Here is a 19,400-nt window from a genome sequence, read left to right on the forward strand (position 1 = left end):
TTGATTGGATATCTCAGGCCCAGCTCACACGAGGAACTTGCACAAGTGTGTAAATAGGCAAAACCCTTTCAACATTACAGCGTGTTTCCCAATCCTCTCCAGTTCAGCCTTTTCTCATCACATAACAGCCTAAGTTTCATAGTGCAGGGTCATATCAAGAGAACAGAAAGGGAAATTTGTGATGGTTACCCTTGGATTTATATCTTTCTCTCCTCTAGTGATCTTATCTTATTCCTGGGGACCCTTGGATTCTAGCAATATGAAGTCCCAGCCAGTCAGGCAATGAGGAGAACACAGATGTGGGTCCTTACGAACGCCTTTGGGAAAAGTGCCAAGTTGAGTCCAAATAAAAGAGAAACCCACAACAACTCCTATACTCAACTCCACAAACCAGAAATGAGCCTACTCGGCAAAGAGATGAGTTGCCACTTGTTTCAGTATTGTTCTGTAACAAACCGCTCTAAAACATAGTGGCTTAAAACAACAATTTGTTGTTGTTTTAGATGTCCAAGAGGGTTTCTTCACTCCTTTGTCCTCCACATGGACTCTCCCTACAGTAAAGTGGCCTAAACTTCTTACATGGAGACTCAAAGCACCAAAAACAGGAAGCAGAAAGTTCCAGGCCACTTAATGAAAGGCTCAAGACTAGCAGAACAGCACTTCTATCATATTCCACTATTCAAAACTATCATGAGCCAAGAGAGTGGAGGAACAGACTTTTCCTCACCATGGGGGAGGGGCCCATGCATGCAGGAGGGAAGGAACTGACGGCAGCCATCTTCCAGACAAGCTAATATCAAACAGGATGACAGCATTCTCTGGAACAGAAGAAATTCTCTCTGCACAGACTGCTCTGAGAAAGGCCCCCTCCCTGCTATTCTTGGGTGGCCCAATGACTAATGCAGCAAAGTGAAATTTGAGCAAATATAATTGTTTAAAATATTGGTGGGAGGGGGTGTGTGAGTGGAGTTAATAAACCCATATGACCCTTAGATTCCAATAGATCACACAGTTGAAAAAGATATAAAGGCTTTAACTAATCTATTAAAAAATGATTAATGGCTATTTCTTTAGCAATGCACTTGTCAAATAGAGAATTCATATTATTTTTTAAAATATGTAAAAATTGACTATAACTTAGACAACAAAGAAAACCTGCAAAAAGAATCATCTTTATAGGCCAAATTTTTCCACCCAAAAAAAAAAAAATGCTGCAAGTTAGCAATAAGGGATTAAACATTTTTAAAAAGCACTTAGAAGTTTTAAAACCCGCTCATAAATTACTTTTGAGTCTAAACTACAATTTGAATCAAAACTACAATTACTGGGATTTTAGAAAAGTGATCATTGGAACACCACAATAAAAACTTAAGGGATTTGGAAAATTCACAGCCTTCAATTTTTTCATTATTAAACAATAAAAAAATGAAAACAAATGATCTAAGCATTTAGTTAAAACTTAGAAAAGAATATAAGACAAATCTATAGGAAGCAAAAACAAGGAATCTATGAACATAAGAACAAATTAATGAAAACAAAGCAAAGTCAGTAGAACTGAAAATTAAATCTTAAAAAAAAACTTGGAAAATACCAATGTCACTGAAAAATCTTAAAAAGTCCAAAAAAGTCAGAACATGTAAATATGCATAATATTAATAGTATTAATATTAATATAATAATAACAAGAGATACCACCACAAATAGATTTTATTTATTTAACTGTAAGAATTTTCTGTGTGCTAAGTACAAATCTATGCAAATGTTTTAAAAAATCTTGACATGGATGATTTTCTACAAAAGGATAAATTACGGAAATGGACTCAAGAAAGTGTACAAAATCTGAATAGGTCAATTCCTATGACAAAACATTTTAAAGTCATCAAAGAACTACACTCTAGAAAAACAGTATGTCCAGAAAGATTTTAGATAATTTTCTGCTTTTAATAAGCAATAATTTTTATGCTATTTCAGAAATATAGAACATATAAAAAGATGAAAATCTTCCCAGTTTCTTTTGTGAAGTTAACATAACCTTGATGACAAAAAATAGCACACAACAAAAGAAAAATGGCCAATCTCACATATGAAATTGGATGCAAAAATCCTAAATCAAAGATTAAAAATTGATTCTAGAACTTTTCCGAAGTTTATTTTAGAAATGTTAGGATAATTAGAAGTTAGAGAGACTCTCAATGCCCAGTAAAAAATTTAATAACTGCATTTGGTGCTTCCAGGTGATAGAAGATGATGCAACCATTGAAAATAATATTGAAAATGTCAGAGAAGAAATGGCTACAGCATATTATTGAAAAACAATTTTACAAGATAATTCCATTTTTGTAAATATATGCATCACTGTGTGTGTGTGCATGTGTGCATGAGAGAGAAAGAGAGAGAGAGAGATCTGAAAGGAAAAGCACAAAATATTAACTCTCCGAATGTTATAATTTAAAATTCTAATCTCTCTTCTTCCTTCTTTTGCTCATTTTCCAAATTTTCCACAAAGAAAATATATAACTTTGTAACATGATGAAAAAAGTGAATTTTATTGTTACATAGTAACAATAGTAATTCTTAACAAACCCTAGGTTTCCACGTGTCCCTCTAAGGATATACTATTTTTATTTCTCCCCTTTCATTTTTCTAGTTTCCTCTTGCTACCAAATATTTCCTTCGTGCTTTCATCTTACCCTCAGTTTGGCATCCAAAGAAGTTATTAAGGAGAGTGTGCCAGCATGTGTGTCAGCAAAATGAATCAAATAACTGAAAGAATTGACCTTGGCTCCTTTTCCATGAACAGCACATAAAAGGCAGCCTATTATATGAAATTTATAGACAAGGCAAGTTCAAGGTGGGGAAAGGGAAATTGAGTAGGATCCTGGCATCACCACTCACAACACAGCCTTCTCTTTGCCCTCAGCTCTCGCTTTGGGAAAGAGGAGAAAACAAGACAGGTGTCTCCACGCCACATGGTCCGTCGTAGAATTGGGCCTATGAGTGAATACTGTTAAATGAAAAGTCAGGGTGTGGTGACTTCATGTCAAACAATGGCCCAAAGCTGAAGTGTGGAGTTCAAAGAAAGAAAAAGAGCAGGATGGCGATAAGAAATGCGTAAGGAACAGAGGCTGGTTTGTGCTCAGGAACTTGAATATTTTCCTACAGAAGATGGGGAGGCACTGAAGTGTTTAAGCAGTGTTGAATGTATGTCTATGTGTATGTAGGTATATGTACATACTTATATATATATAAAATACATAAAATTTTATCTATACAGTTTTCTATACAGTTTATCTATAGTTATCTATACAGTTTATCTATACAGTTATCTATACAGTAAATATATAAAATTTTATCTATACAGGCATATATACATCTTATATATACCTCTATATATACATGTGCATACATACATGTATATGTATGTACATATGCATTTCTATTTATATATGTGTACATGTATATATAAATTGTATATGCAAACCAAAATATCACTGGAAAAGAGATAGGCTGAAGGCAAGAAGACCGGTCTGCTTAGTGGCCCAAGTTACAGAAGATGAGCAAAAGTGAGAGTGGGGAGGAGTGAACGGGTATGAAGGATTTTTAAAAGATAGAATCAGAATTCTCTTTCTCCCTGTGGCAGAAGATGGCCAACCCCGGTTCCCACTTATATCCGCTCTATTGAAGGGATCAACCCTAACTGACTGATTGCCTGTAAACTCAGTCATAATTCAGAACTCCCCCAAGAGAGAATCTGATTGGCTTAGCTCAGGGTAGGTGTCCACCTCCATCAAATCAACTATGCCCAAGGCCAATGTCACAGAGCACAGATATGGTTGCTGGAGTCCATTTTTGTGGGATCATTTGACTGCTGTCTCTCCACCTGTGGACAATATTCTTCGTGAAGGCAGAGACTAGTTTTGGTTGTGCAGCACTTCAGAAGGTGTCCAGGACAGAGTCGGCACTCAAAAACCACTTGTCAAAAGGATGAACGCACAAAGGACTTAACAAATGAAGAGAATCGTAGGACAGAAAGCACCATGAAGTCATCCAGTCCAGCCCTCCATCCATCCATTGCTCATGTGTCTCATTTATTGTTAGAACACCAACTTCAGCAGGATTGCATCAGTTGCCTTCAATATGCCAATGAGCTTTTGTGGTCTACCTGAGAACCAACCCCCATTTACAAGAGTGACTTAAGCTAGAAATTATGCTCCTAATTCTAAACAGTAAAACAAACTTTGGAAACCCAATCCATTTGTAACTTGAGACATACCTACAGCCCTCCAAACAAGGCAATTAATGGGAGAACTAGCCCAGAGAGAAAAGGTATTTGTCAGAAGAAATTTGGCATACGTGTTATACTTTTTCCATCTCATTATTTCAGTATTCTTTCTGTGAAATCCAATTTCCTTAAGTGACCTCTATTGATAGGAAACTATTTTGTTTAATCTGTGGGAGCTGTGGCATATTTTTAACCATCTCCGAAGGCCAGCTCCCTCTCCACTGATCATGCCTGATACCCTACAGATGTTTTCTAACACTCATTACACATGAGCTCACCCCTGGCAAGTCTTTTGCACACAATCAGCCCACAGTTCTCACATCTCCCCTGTCAGCCCACAAACCCAAATTCAGAATTCACAGGCAAGCTTGAGTCCTTACCATGGTAACCAAAGAGCAGAAGGTGGAGAGTCCAGTTTTGAAATTCGATTTATTAATATTTATAAATCTAATGACCAGCTGGAAAACATGCAATACTAAGAGTCAGCCAAACTAAGTAGCATAAAAAGATGTGTAAACTGGCTGCCCCAAAAGAATTCAGATTGAAGTATTCGAGTAAAGAGCTCCAAAGCCAACTCGAATTTTGATTGAATTATAAAAGATTAAGGCTGAAGGACCCCTGGATGCCATCTAGCTAGCACAACAATTTTATTTGACAGATGAGGAAGCTGAGAGAAAGTGGCTTACTCAAGGTTTCCCAGTGAGTGTGCTAGTGACAGAACTGGACACCTCCCTCCCAGGCCTGACCCACAGGGCAGACCACAGCCTTACCCCTCCAGTTTCCTGTCTCTGCTCACTGTGAACCATTGGTGTCTTCAGTAAAACTGGGAAAAAGCCAGAACCTGGTCAACAAGATCTGTCATCCCAACTCTACCATGATTGTTTCGGAGTGTATCACCTCCAATTTATATAAAGGATTTTGTTGAGGGACAATTTCCTTTGCTAAATAAATCAAAAGTAACCCCCCAAAAGGTATTTTTAAAGGTAACATGTTAACATTTCTAGTATGGAAATCAAGGGGAACACATAGGATTCTGGCCACCCCTCACCCAAGATCCTAGAAGGTATCCTAAGGGGCCATGAGGGGATGACCAAAGAGACCTAAACTCACAGCCAAGAGTTCATGGACCTTTGATCCTCTGAGAACTTGAGGGGGAAATCTGAGCTTTCAACAAAGGCTCGCTCCACCTCAGAAACCTCTGGGGATAACAGCAGTATCTGTGGAGCACCAGCTTAATCTTGAAGCTGGTGCTGCATTAAAGATGTCAAGAAGAAGCCAGATGCTGCCTCTGAGACACTCGCCCACCAGTTGGGGAGCCACACTGATACTGAGAAGAGTACCAAGTGGCATAGTATATGTTTTCATCAAACAAATACTTGTGGAGGGCTTAGGACGGGCCAGCCTGCACATTCTGCAATAAAAAAGCAAGAAATTGATTGAAAGATAGAAACCAATACCAGATCACAAAGGGCTGCAATATGCCATTGGAGGCATTTGGATTTTATTCTAAAGATCATGGGGAGCCATTGAAAGATTCTGAGCTGGGCAGTGAATTGACCAGATTCATGTTCTGGAAAGATCTCTTGACAGCTAGGTCAAGAGCTGATGGATTGTGACCAAGTGCTACAAGACGTGACACCATCTACAAGTGCTTCAAGAAGAAATTGTTGGTACTTTTGGTCTGCCTTCAGGATAATACAATGAAAAAGAGGAATTGTGCCTAGAGCAAGCAGAGCTGCTTTAAATCCCACTTTGACCATTTACCAGCTATATAATCTTGGGCACGTTATTTAAATAAATCTAAGCCCTCAGTCTCCTTTCTGTACAATGAAGATAATACTACTTAGCTCATAGGTTTTGATAATAAATGAAGATGATGTGCCCGGACATTTCCAATAATCCCCCCAATGTCGTTCGATTCAGTCAAAGCAAAATGGCATTTTCCAGCCTCGGAGGAGCCCCTCCAGCACCCTGCCAAGCTACCACTTAGCAAGAGATACCGTTGCATTTTCTTCTTAGAATTTCCCAAGAGCATTTTGTTGCTAATGTGTGAAAATCACTGGCATTCATTCCCCGTAAATGAGCAAGCTGAGGTAAACTGAGGTCAAAGCCAAATCTTGGATCTGAATTAAACCACCCAAAAACAATACTGCAAAGAATTAAACTGGGTTACAAAGACCAGTGTAGGAACTGAGCTCTCCAATCGTCCTAGCAACATTTTAAGCAAACACTGGTGCAGATTTGCTGGCATACATGACACTGAGAACATCTGGCCTTTCTATTATCCTCTCACAAGCAAAAAATGATGTCGTGTAAACTGATCTTTAGGCCAATTATATGGTCTAAGTGTTACAGTGTTTGTGTTGGCTCCTCCAGCTCCAGGTTTTAAGAACTTAATTTGTAGCCACACCCCACCCTGAAGCCCTAATTGCGTCTTACTGTAACTGACCCCAAGGATTTGTTTACGTGGAGTCTGTACCTTTTTCAGGACAATAAGTATGTATAAATGCATGGTCAGTCAACTGGGTGTGCAAAACACTGTGGGAGGTCCTATAAGTTACAGGAGTTACATTAGCAATGGGAAGATAGAGGAAAGTACATAAGAGGGCGGGCTCTGAGTGCTGCACTGGTGACATGTCCAAAACTACATGTTTCCCCTGTACACCAGTTTTATTATAGAAGCCAGGTGTGGCATGTAGAGGCTCCAGCCTGCAGCTCACGTAGAAGGCACTAACCTAGGAGTCAGAAAACCTGATACTACCTCCAGCTCACCTTTCTACAGTAGACAAGGTCATTATTGTGTCTGAGCGAGTTTCCCCATCTAGACTCAACTTCATTTTCCAAACACCACGTGCCAGGCACTGTTCCAAGGCCTTCCCCAGCACCTATTAGGTTAATCCTCATAATGACTGTCAGTGGCAGGTGGTATTATTACCCTACCCCATATCACACAGTGGGTGTCACACAGCTGAGGCCCTGCACAGGTGGTGAGCTTGCCCCCTCCCTTCTGGCCGCTTAAGGAGTGCTCTGGGCTGTTGTGTCAGAGCTAACGTACTAGGGTCTATAATGAACCATCGCCCAGTTCTCTGAAGCAGGAGACCATGGTGCAGCCCTGGGATGTTACTGACTGTAGGAAAGGGTGGGGGGGGGCGGGTTCCTTACCTCTTTCCACTCCAGCCAACCCCAGCCCCCTGCAACTATAGCCAAGAGGCCAGGAAGCAGCTGGAAGGGCTCACTAGGGAGGTCTTTCTCCCGACCTGACTCCCACCCCCAGCCTCTGGGTTTATGGGCCTCCTCTCGAGCTCCAGCCCAGCACCAGTGACCCCTAAAGGGACGGAGAGAGCAGTGGATGGCCAGCCCCAAAGGAAATCTGAAGCCACACAAGGACTAGACCCAGGCTCCAACAGCTCCTTCCCAGAACTGGAATTTTCCTTCGTCTTTAAAGGAAATGAATCTCCCCATTCTCTTGGTCTGACTTAGCATGTCTAGGAACGAAGGGCAGAATGTATAGTACAGTAAATCCCAACTCTGAGTTGTCCATGATAGGAATTTTTCACAGATGGTAATCATTAGGGCTTTAACATCTTGAGTTTTATCCAGAATCATAAATAAACTGTAATCAAGGCTTAGATTTATAAAACTGTAAAGAGGGCTGCTTGGACACTGGGAATTTACAGTACTGGGTTACAAAATCAACTCACGGCATGAAAGCTTGAGCTCAATCTGGGAGTTCTGGGCAATGCACTGAGAAGATGGTAACTTATTTCTTCAGTTAGTGGACCCCCAACCAGAACCTAACAATGGTAGGCCCTGGTTTAATCTCATGAAATGCAAACTCAGAGAAAATGGGGTTCTGTCATCTAAATATGGCATTGTAATTCCTAAACCAATAGTGGAGCAGCAAAGTACAAAACATGGCTGCTCCCTTCCAGAAGTTTCTCATCTGGTTGGGGAGAACAGGCATTTACAGATCAAACAATTGTAGTATTTGGGTTTCGGTGTGTGGCACAGACCTTCGCTACAGAAGAACTTAGAGAGGGAAGCAGAGGTTAAGTGGAGGCTAGAGTCATCAGGGAAAGGTGTGTAGAGGACCAGGGGCTTACTGATGACTGGAAGGATAAGTGGGTGCATGAGGAAAGGTTTGCTCAGCTCCCCATCTCCCACCAGTAGGCACTGTGTCCCTGCTGTGACTCTCATCCTAAGCCAAGTCTCAAATCACACACTTCTATATCCTCCAGGTAATTGTCCTTTGGGTCATTATTCCTTACCTTTCACCAATCCCACCTCTTCCTAGTTGTGTGGCCTTGGGAAAGTGATTTAACTTTTCTGAGCCTGGGTTTCCTCATCTATGAAATAGACCATTGATAATAATACCGGGCTGGCAAGGCTGTTGAGGAGACTAAATCTGATGACCTCTGTACTTGGCTTGACCCCGTGCATCCAGTTACCGTGAGACCCCTTCTCTTCCTCCTCCTTGAGAGAGTGACTGCAGGAAAAATGAATTTTAAATAATCTTGTAACACAGTAAGCCCAGGAAAAGGAAACAGTGCTTTTTGTTGTCAAGTTCTACTGCGTGGCAGTAGAACATAGTCATAAACTTCGTGTCTGCTTTCTACGTATTTCTTTCAGGCCACCCACCACACTGCCCACCTGCCCTGTTGTAAGGTCATAACAAGTTCTGCTTACATTTCTTTCTCTCTGATTCTCTTCCAGGGGCGCTGTATCAACTTCACCAGAGTCAAGAACAATCAGCCTGCCAAGTACCCCCTCAACAACGCCTACCACACCACCTCACCACCTCCTGCTCCCATCTACACTCCCCCACCCCCTGCCCCTCATTGCCCGCCCCCGCCCCCCAGTGCTCCCACTCCTCCAATTCCATCCCCACCTTCCACCCTTCCCCCACCCCCTCAAGCTCCACCTCCCAACAGGGCCCCACCCCCTTCCCGGCCTCCTCCTCGGCCTTCTGTCTAGAATCCAAAGTTCATGCTCTGGGCTCTCTCAGAAACTTTAGGGAGGAGGCTCCTCTGTGGTGTTAGAACAAGTCTTTCCAGTTAAAGGAGGCTTCTGCCTTGGAAATGAGTGGTGATAAAGCCCACTGATGTTCACACACGTTAAAAAATGGTTTGTAATGCCAATACACCAACGATTGTGATCAGCAGAAAGAAACTGAAATTCTGAAATGCCTGAAAACAAACGATGAGGCAACTACAGTCACAACTATAGCCAGCCAGCCAGCACCTCTAGAAGGTTCCAGAGACAGTGAAACTGCTGAAGTGCTCTAAATGGGAACATGTCTCATGGAGACCAGTAAGAAATCATTTCTTTGAGGGTGAAACGCAGAGTCGGATAAGAAATAGCATTGCTGAGTTTCTAAATGCTGCCTTCCCTCCTCCATTCCATTTCCATCACTTCCCTGGACCCTTGGCCTAGGAACCAAGGAATCCTCACCCCTGTGCACCACCCAGGAAGGTGGAAACCCTTTGCCTACAACTTTGGGGAAAGCTTGGGGTACTCATTGTGGCAAGGAACTTAACATCAGACAGATATCCAAAAGCATGTCTTCCTGGGATTTGCAGAGGAGTAAAATTATGCCACATTTTTTTATTTTCCAAATTCTCCTGGTTTCTAAGTGAGGAAGAGGAAGCAGATGTTTACTGATGGAAAAAGGTATGTCGCCATGTTGCTGTGTAAGTGGAATCAGGTGTGTGCGTTGACAAGGGGAGTACTGACTGCAGCATCAGACAATTTCTAAAACCCACAGGCCATCAGCAGCTTGGGGTGGCTGGCTTTGGCCTGACGTGGTCCCCTAAATCAACAGACAATGCATTGTAGAAGAGCAACCCGTTAATGATTCATGTTACATGTCAAGATTGGGCTTTGGTTTAAAAATCACTTGAGCTATGAAGAAGTGATTGGTCCCATTTTCCAGAGACAAATGTGAGTTGATCTTCCAAAACGGCACCACTAGCACCTACCACACAATTTCACCAATTTCATATTTCTTGTTTGGTAAAGTTGTGCACCAGAGACTTCTAGGTAGAGCTGAGAGACAATGGTCCTGATGTAATAAGGAAACTCCCCAGGTTCTTTGATTAACCCAAAAAAACCCATGCGTGTAGGCACCAATATATTTCTCCTTGGCTTTTCAACATACTCACAAATTATTATCAGCTGTTAACCCAGAGGAACTACCCCAAAAATGCTCTGCCTGAAATTCCCACCATGCCTAGAACCTACTACATTCCCCCAAGTCTTTCTGAATCTGTGGTTATCAGTAAGCCCTATAAGCACTTTCTAAACATTGGGCCTCATCACCCAGGGGTGAAAACAGGGCCATTGTTGTGGGCCTCCTGCATCAGCCTGTTCAAAATTATCTCCCCTGCTCCAGCTTTCCACAGGTTTTTAAATTTCTCTCCCAAACCCCTTAAATCTTTTGAGGAACAAAGCAACGTATAAAGTAAACATAAAATTAATGCTTAGGGCTATGGTCTCCAAAGATCCTTCAAAAACTCACCAAGCCAGCCTCATTCTTTCATCTTACTTAGAACAGAGACATAAGGATCTGGCATGCATTCTATAAACACCAATTCTTATAGCCATGGCAGACATTATTAATCAATTGCAGCACTATTTCCCATGGAGCCCAATGATTTCTTCACGATCCTCAAATCACAACTCCACAGATCCACCACTCATCAGTCAGAATTGAGACAGAGATGAGCCCTCTCTGATGAGATAGAGATTTAGAAAGCAAAAACAGAATGTGTGAGGGAACGGGGAAACCCTTGGGCGTAAAATGCATAGTCAGGCGAAAATAGATCTAGGCAGAGTGCCTAGATCACAGGCACTAAGTCAACAATGCCAATGCCAGACGGACACTTCTGTAAGTGCACCTCAGACCCAGCCCTTCTTCCAGAGAATCCCCCAGCCTTCTCATAGAACTAAAATCAGAGATAGTTTCCAGGACCTATGAAAACAACCTCCCTCCCCCATCCATTAACCTGGCCCATATTGTCTATTTTTAGAACACTAGGCTTCTTCTTTAGTATAGTTCCCTCATGAAGTGGAGGCCAGAATGTCTCAGCCACCTAAAGTGGCATTGCTGGACTCCAAAACACCATTCCATAAAAGAATGGGTTCCCCAGGCTCACAGTGTAGAGACGTTGAGCCCACGGCAACTGTTTTGACTGCTGGCAGTACAAAACGGTCCCCCCCACACACCACTGCCGCATGACGCACTGCGGCCAAAAGAAAGTTCAAGCCACAATGCTGACGTTGTTGTGCAAAAAGATGGTGGGCATCGAGTGAGAGTGCAACATCCCCGATCTCAACAGCACGTCAATCAGAAGCCCTGTGCAGTTTCCAAGATGTCGTTTCAGTGAACTTTTTGATGAAATAGGGAACTGCAAATATATGATGATTTTGAAGAGGATTAGCAGGATTTGTCCTTAAAACTGACTCATCATGTCATTCCTAGTCATTTAAAATGACAGTTGAGAAGGAAAAACATCTATACTGCATGAACAAGGCAATATTTTAATAATAGGCTATTACAGGCAGGAAATTTCTTTAACTGGCTTATAAAATCTATCAGTACTTGTATCATTCCCTGTAAAAGGCAGCAGACGTATGATTGTGATTAGGAAACTGCACAAAATTACTTTTTCAACTCCCATGTTATTGTCCTTGTGAAGTTTTCTTATAATAAAACCCAATTTTTTGTTGTATATATTCGTATTCCATGTGTTAGATGGAAGCATTTCCTATCCAGTGTGAATAAAAAGAACAGTTGTAGTAAATTATTATAAAGCCAGTGATATTTCATGGCAGGTTATTCTACCAAGCTGTGCTTGTTGGTTTTTCCCATGACTATTGCTTTTATAATGTACAAATAGTTACTGAGATGACGAAACTCTTGTTTGCACAGCATTAATAAGAACGTTGAGGGGTCCCCACTGTTGACGAGCAGCTCTCAAACTGTTTCAGGCCTGGAGCTTGGCACATACACCCGTGAGACACAAGGTCTCTCTTTTACCAAGGTCAAGAGCAGAGCTAGTGGACAAATTAATTAACAGTCTTGGATATCTGGCCATGGGTGACCTCACTGTAAATATGGGCAGAGATAATCTCGAAGTCTCATGTACACTAAAGTCCAAATGCTGTGTCAGATGAGGGACAACCATCAAAGAGTTAGAAAAATATAATAATTATGAGATAATGAGCAACAGTTTCAGCTCAGTGTCAACTCAATAAAAATAATTAATGCTGTGTAAAATGGGTTGAATTAGTTTGCAAACTATATAAAGATATAAGCAGTAAAACCCCTGCTAATGCACACCAGATGGGAATGGGGTGTTCTTGTCAATTGCCTTTTCTAGTTATCTGAGCTCTACTATATTATCACTTGGATAACCGATTTAAAAGAATTAGAATATGATTTTTTTAAATACACTTAACATTAAACTCTTCTTCTAATTCTTTCTTCTTTCTGTGATAATTCAGAAGACAGTTATAGATCTCCAGTGCGTCTGAGTCATTGTTATAAAAACCCAGTTATCGCTGTACCGTGCTATAGGAGACCAGGCTAAACCTGTACAATGACGAAACCTGGAAGTTGTTTCTTTTAAAAAAAATAATAAATTCCTAAAATCAACTCTTTTACTGGTTGTGTCTCTTTGTTATAAAAAATAAAGCATAGATTGTTCAAGTGCTTCACATCCTGATCATAGTAAAATGGCTGTCATTCGACAAATGAAATTATATTTTCTCAAATTATTTTGTGCCCTCCACTAAACTCTTTACTGTCTTGATGACTCTTATTTTTTCTTTAATTCAAAATCTCTTTTTATTTCTAGTAATAATTCTAAAATTTAAAAAGTAACCCATGCTAAATGAAAAATAAAATGAAAAGTAAAGACAGAAAAGCACATGGAAGAAGTGTATCATTTAGGATTGCGTCTGGCTGCCTGTAACAGAACTGGGGCTATGATGGATTTGACTCACAGAGCAAGGATTCTGGAGATTTTCAGCTGCTCAAGAAACTAGACAGTGTCATAGACAGTGCTGCATTAAATACCCTTCTAGCCACATACACTTCAAAATAGGATTATTATTTCTACATTTCTGATACAAATGACTTTATTCTTCCTGGCAGCTTCAATTCAGCTCCTCCATTTACATTTTCTGTAGGTAAAAGAGTGTCTCTTACTAGTTCCTGAATTTGTTTCTCTAGAAGTCCTCATTAAACCTTGAATTTATCTTAATTGGAATAAAACCATCTGCAAACAGAAAATCATGCCACCATTTCTTTCCAAGATTTCATTAGCATTCAATTTGCATAGCATGTTGAGCACAGACGTTTTTTAAGATTACATTCTTAATTGTTGGGTCGTTTTGAGATAACTAGCAATTTGGAAGGAAAAAAAGTTGGCGCTCGACCTCACTTCTTACACCAAAATTAATTCCAGCTGCATTTAATTTAAGTGTAACAAATAAAATCAGGAAAGTACTAGACGTGAAAAAAAAATTACTATACGGTATAAAGAATTTTTAAATCCTGCATATTGCTTGCATTACCAACCAACTTTCTTATGAAATCACTTCAACTACACTAAGAAGTGCTCCAATATATTAAATTGAATAAAGAAAGGAATCATTAGCGACAGGGATGAGATCATTGATCACGTGGTGACTGTGAACTTGAGTGGGAGAATCACAATTGTTCTCACTAAATCCAATTTTCAGTCTTCAGATAAGTATGTGTTTCTCTGGAGTCTCACTTCAGTATATAACAATCATTATAACACGTCATCCATCTACATACATTGTAAACAAGGTCAATGTTGCATCCAGTTATCAAACATTTGGTAGAAGACTACAGAGGAGGCATATGCAAAACAGATGGATTTTATTCTGATTACGGTTGTACTGCATTGTCTTGGACCACCGCACCCTCAATGCAAAGTTATCAAACCTAAACAATGTAGAAGCCTTATAATTCCACTAGGTATAATCTTTCATTCCTTTCCTTTTTACTCAGGATTCAAATGGTCACTTAGTTATATAAATTCTTCCTGCTCTACTTAAATTGGGACAACGTTAATTTTTAGAGTTAAAATTGTGCAACATCTCCTTTACTAAGTTTTAAATATCATTTCACAATGTACTTAATAAAGCAAGAGAAGCAGTTAACAAAATGCCTGAGTCACTAGAGAGCTCAAAGCAAAACTCTTATAAGATGTTCTATTAAGTGTGCACACTCAGTTCTTTAGTTGGCATCTTTACTTGGGAGTGTCTTGTAAACATTAACCTGGATACTCATAAAAGACATTTTCTTTTGTGCAGTGAAATGGTTTGCATTCTTGCAAAACATTTTAGAAGTACAAGAAATGTTGGGTATGAATGCTAAGGGTCCAGAAAACATTTAGTTTTCTTCTGAAGGAGAAGTCGTAACACAAGAGAATTGTCCGCCTCCCATCACTGGCCCCTTTCAAAACTGTTCACCACAAGAAGAGGCCATGGAAGACTTACAGCCCTCTAGCTTCACTTCTTTTTTTTTAAGTATGAAACTTTGACATTCCCCTCCCTTTGAGCCCCACCCCAGCTTGGCAGGATAGAGAGCACATGTCTTTTCATTTAGTTTTATTCTTAGAATTATTTACAGGACACCTATAGATTCTGTAAGAGGCTGGCTTAAAATTAATTATAATCTACATTTCCAATCACTGTCTTGTGGAGCTAGATATATGTCCCATGCGAATTCAAAGAGCGGTGCCTGTATGTGGTGATGCAGAAGCATGTGCATTCATCTGAAATTGCAGGAATGGGCTTCTCCACAACTGGAGTGAATTCCAAGTGACTCGGAGGCAGCCTCTGTCCCTACAGAGGTGGCCTGGGGAGTGGGCGAGGAAAGGGGGTTCAAAAGGCAGTCGCCTCAGGGTGAAAAGGAAGACAATGGGAAGTCTTCGCACAGGAAGGTGAGAGGAGCAATTCTAGGCAAAAGAGGCGATAAAGGAAGATGTAGCAAACCAGGCTGCGTATGTTCTGGCAATCCAGGTGCGGTGCAGGTAAACTAGGACTTGGGAGGTTAGGTCAGCTACGTGGTCTTGCTGGCAAAAGCTATCAGGCATGATAATGTAGTTGCTAGGGTGCAGAAAGAAGCAAGGGACCACTTAACTTCTGGTGGCGATACTGTACTGTTGGGCATACCTTCACTGAGAACAGTACTGACAGCTGGTGGTGTCGAGTTACGGGAACAGCCAGACAGACCCTATTCAATTCCTCTTGTTCCCAATGATGACAAAGCTAGTAGACCCCCAAACCATGTCACTGTCCTGGAGCTGACAGGCTCTTTTATATATTTAGTTTGGGGAAGAAAGGTGTAAATTGCTTTGAAAGAATTTACATTGGCTATCATTAAAGGGGGTGGGAGAAAGTGAAGCAGAGCTAGTTCTGGGATAGGTGCAGCAGAGTCTGTAAGGAAAAAGTGTTTTCTCTTTTGGATTGGTTGTGGGCAACAGTCCAGAAAGTTCATGAAAATGAGATGTGGTGACGTCTGGTGGTCAGCTACTCAGTTAGTTATTCTCTCTAGATAATTGCAGAAATAGCCACCTGGAAGTTTATTCCAAGTTTCAACCTACATTCACAAATGTAAGCAGTTTTGTTGGTTTTTACCCACAGTTGTTCACGGATTAACCTCTCTTGTCTCTTCCTTCCACGCTCTGGCCTGCTATAATTTAATTTAGGACATTTCAAAATTTTTTCCTTGTTGGGAGCAATCATTTGTTTAGTCCCAATCATTTCTCCAAGAAGAAAAAGTTTCTTTCCTGCTTCAGTCATGTATTTGCTACAAACACTCCTTAATGCCACATTCAACTGCCTTCTACACTCTCTGCAGAACTGGGTGTAATGAGCATCTCTTGGTGCTAAACAGACACGCTATCACTGCCTGTGCAACACATACAGTTTCGGTGGTTTTGCTTCCTGTGTTTCAATGAGGCTGAGCAGACTTTCAGACTCGTTCACATCTGTATCTGCTCCAATGACGCAATCACTGCTGTGAAGAATAGGACCTGCAGAACTGCAGGCAAATTGGATTGCACAGCCAACCTTTGTCAGACATTTCCATCTGCCCCATCAAAGCTACCAAAACAAATGCTCACTCTCACCAGGACCTGGCCACTACACATGTTACTTGCTGAGAGCGTTGGTTCTCACAGGATTTTGATGTTTAGATCTACTTTTTTTTTTTCAATATTTGCTTTTAGGAGATCCTTAAAGATCATTATCTTTATTTAATCTTGAACTATTAGCAAAAAGAAGAGATCCTATCTAGCACTATATCCTAGATATAGTTTTCTTGCTTCTAATTAATAGTAACTGGTAATTGATGTTTTTACATTTTAATTTCCTTTGTAAGTTAGGAATAGAAAAAAACAAGCTTTCTTAACCTGATAAAAGCTATCCATCAAAAAACTACACAAATATCATTCTTAAAGTTACAATATTAGGTGTATTTCCTTTAAAATAAAAAACCAAAAAAAAAAAAACAAGAAAGAATTATAATCATCACCAACCAGTATTATTCACTTTTGGTCCTAGACAGGACAATAGCACAAACAAAATAAAAAAGTAACTATGTCAGGAAGAAAAAAGTTGTCCGTATTTGCACACAGTATAATTCACTACCTAAAAATTCCACGAGAATCAACTTAAAAATTATTAGAACTAAGAGGCCAGTAAGCGAGTCAGATACATGATCAACACCATCAATGACCATCACCAGTTAGAAAACTGTCTATTTATAATAGCAAAAATTAATTGTACACATTTATGTTTTCAAATTTTATGTAAATTTTGTATACCGGCGGACCTCAGAGATCTGGCAGGTTCAGTTCCATACCACTGCAATAAAGCAAGTATCGCAATAAAGTGAGTCACAATCTTTTTGCTGATGAAAGATCTTGTTTTCTATAATATTTTTTTCTTATTTATTTATTTATGTATTTATATTTTTTTATTTATTGGGGTGACAATTGTTAGTAAAATTACATAGATTTCAGGTGTACAGTTCTGTATTACATCATCTATAAATCCCACTGTGTGTTCACCACCCAGAGTCAGTTCTCCATCACCATATATTTGATCCCCCTTACCCTCATCTCCCACCCACCCCACCCCCCTTACCCTCTGGTAACCACTAAACTATTGTCTGTGTCTATGAAGATCTTGTTTTCAATTTGTAAAAAATGCAACATTTGTGAAGTACAATGAAATGAAATACAATAAAATGCAGTATGCCTGTAAATATAATATATATATTAGAAATTACATATATATATATATATATGAAATAAACCTAACAAAATATGTACAAAACTTATAGGAAGACAACTATAAAACTTTCATAAACTATCCTTAATAAATAGAGAGCTGTACTACATTCCTGAATGGGACTTATTACTGAAAAGATCATCAGTTCTCTCACAAATACATGGTCTACAAATTCAAATCAATGCCAACAACAACAAAAAACCTAGCAAATTTTTCAGTAATTTCAAATACTGATTCTAAATTTTAATTAGAAAAGGAACAAGTATAGCCAGTATATGGTAATACAACAGAACAATTTTCAGAACTAGACCTATAAATATATGGAAGTTTAGTTTATGACAATGGTGGCATTTCCAAGAACTAATTCTTTAATAAAGGGCTATCTAATTGGGGAAAAAAATAAGGTGAAATTTCTATATAAAAATAGACTCCAGGTGAATTAAAGAGAATGCAATGAAGTTTCTTTGCTTCTGATTAATTGTAACTGTGTCCACTGGTAGCACTGACCTATGAATGGTCAGTTCTTATAATCTCGCCAATCGAATAGGTCTCAACTCCCAGGGGAAAGCAAAAAAAATGGTCGAGAGAAGAACGGAAGGGCAGGAAAGAGTTGTCTCTATAATCAACGCAAAAATTAGATAGAAAAGAAAAAGGTTCCTCTCACCGCCCCCCCCCCCACACACACACACACACTGGTACCATAGTAGGACATATATTGCTGTAGTGTCTCCAGTAATAATTCTGTATGTATGGTCCCTGTCACATAGTAGCAGTTCATCAATGTTAGCTGAGTGAACAAACATAAAGGAAGAATCCCAACACATCCACATGTTTAAGCAAATCAACAATAGAAGTGGAAGCTCTGTCTGAGACAGTGTTTCCTTTCAGGAACCAGAGGTAATAAACAAGTTTTCATTTCCCCACTGCCTTTGAGCAAATATTCCAAGTGTGGACTCTCACTGGGTGGCACTGAATGAAGTCCTGCGAAAATGTATTCTTTGTTAGCTGACTGGGTTACTTCTCAATGCATACACGTTCTTCCACATTCTATGTCAGCTGAGGTCAAGTCCTTTTTGCAGTTGGCTGGGGAGGAAAAATAAGAAAGAGTAGAAGCCAGGAACTTCGGGTAGGTGCCAGAAGGAGAAAAAGGCGCCAGCACTGGCAGTCACAAGAAGAATCAGCTCCAATTTGCCTGTTTGTTTATCAAACGTCTTGTCACAGGAACCAGATTCCCTGCCATTCTAAGAATGCATAGGGCAAGACTCAGCAGTTATATCATGGTTCATTGAGGAAACAACAAGAATCCAGAATCAGAAGTCAAGCTGTTGTGATACTCATTAAGGCATCCATAAACAAAGCAGCTGTTCATTTGTAGATTTATGTTCTGATATTTCACAACTGCCTGAAAGAGCTTTGTTCAATCCGTGATAAGGAGGTTTCCTTACCTCAGTTTGCTGAACGTGAACGTGTCGTCTGTTAAATTCAGTCTCAGTTGCTGCTCATGCTGTTGCCTCTAGTAGATTACAGAAACAGATGCTCACTTTTTCTTTTTTTTTAATTAATAGATTTTTTTTTTTAAGAACAGTTTTAGGCTTATGGAAAAATTGAGCAGGTAGTGCAGAGAATTCCCATATATCCCCTCTTTCCTGCACAGTTTTCCTTATTATTAATATCTTGCATTAGTGTGGCACATTTGCTACAATTGATAAATCAACACTAAAGTCCACAGTTTACATTAGAGTTCACTCTGTTACATCGTTCTATAAGTTTTGACAAATGCACA

General features: G+C 39.9%; 1 protein-coding gene across 1 annotated transcript in view; it reads left to right on the forward strand.

Moving 5' to 3' along the window:
• Positions 1-12,938, forward strand: part of ANTXR1 (ANTXR cell adhesion molecule 1) — a 212,354-nt gene extending 199,416 nt beyond the window's left edge. The window contains exon 18 of the mRNA XM_019718386.2: positions 8,996-12,938. Within this exon, the coding sequence (XP_019573945.2) occupies positions 8,996-9,256 (261 nt within the window). The 3' untranslated portion in view covers positions 9,257-12,938. The remainder of the gene's footprint in view (positions 1-8,995) is intronic.
• Positions 12,939-19,400: the final 6,462 nt, after the last annotated feature.

This window comes from Rhinolophus sinicus, linkage group LG05, assembly GCF_036562045.2.
Source record: "Rhinolophus sinicus isolate RSC01 linkage group LG05, ASM3656204v1, whole genome shotgun sequence".
Taxonomy (NCBI): Eukaryota; Metazoa; Chordata; class Mammalia; order Chiroptera; family Rhinolophidae; genus Rhinolophus; species Rhinolophus sinicus.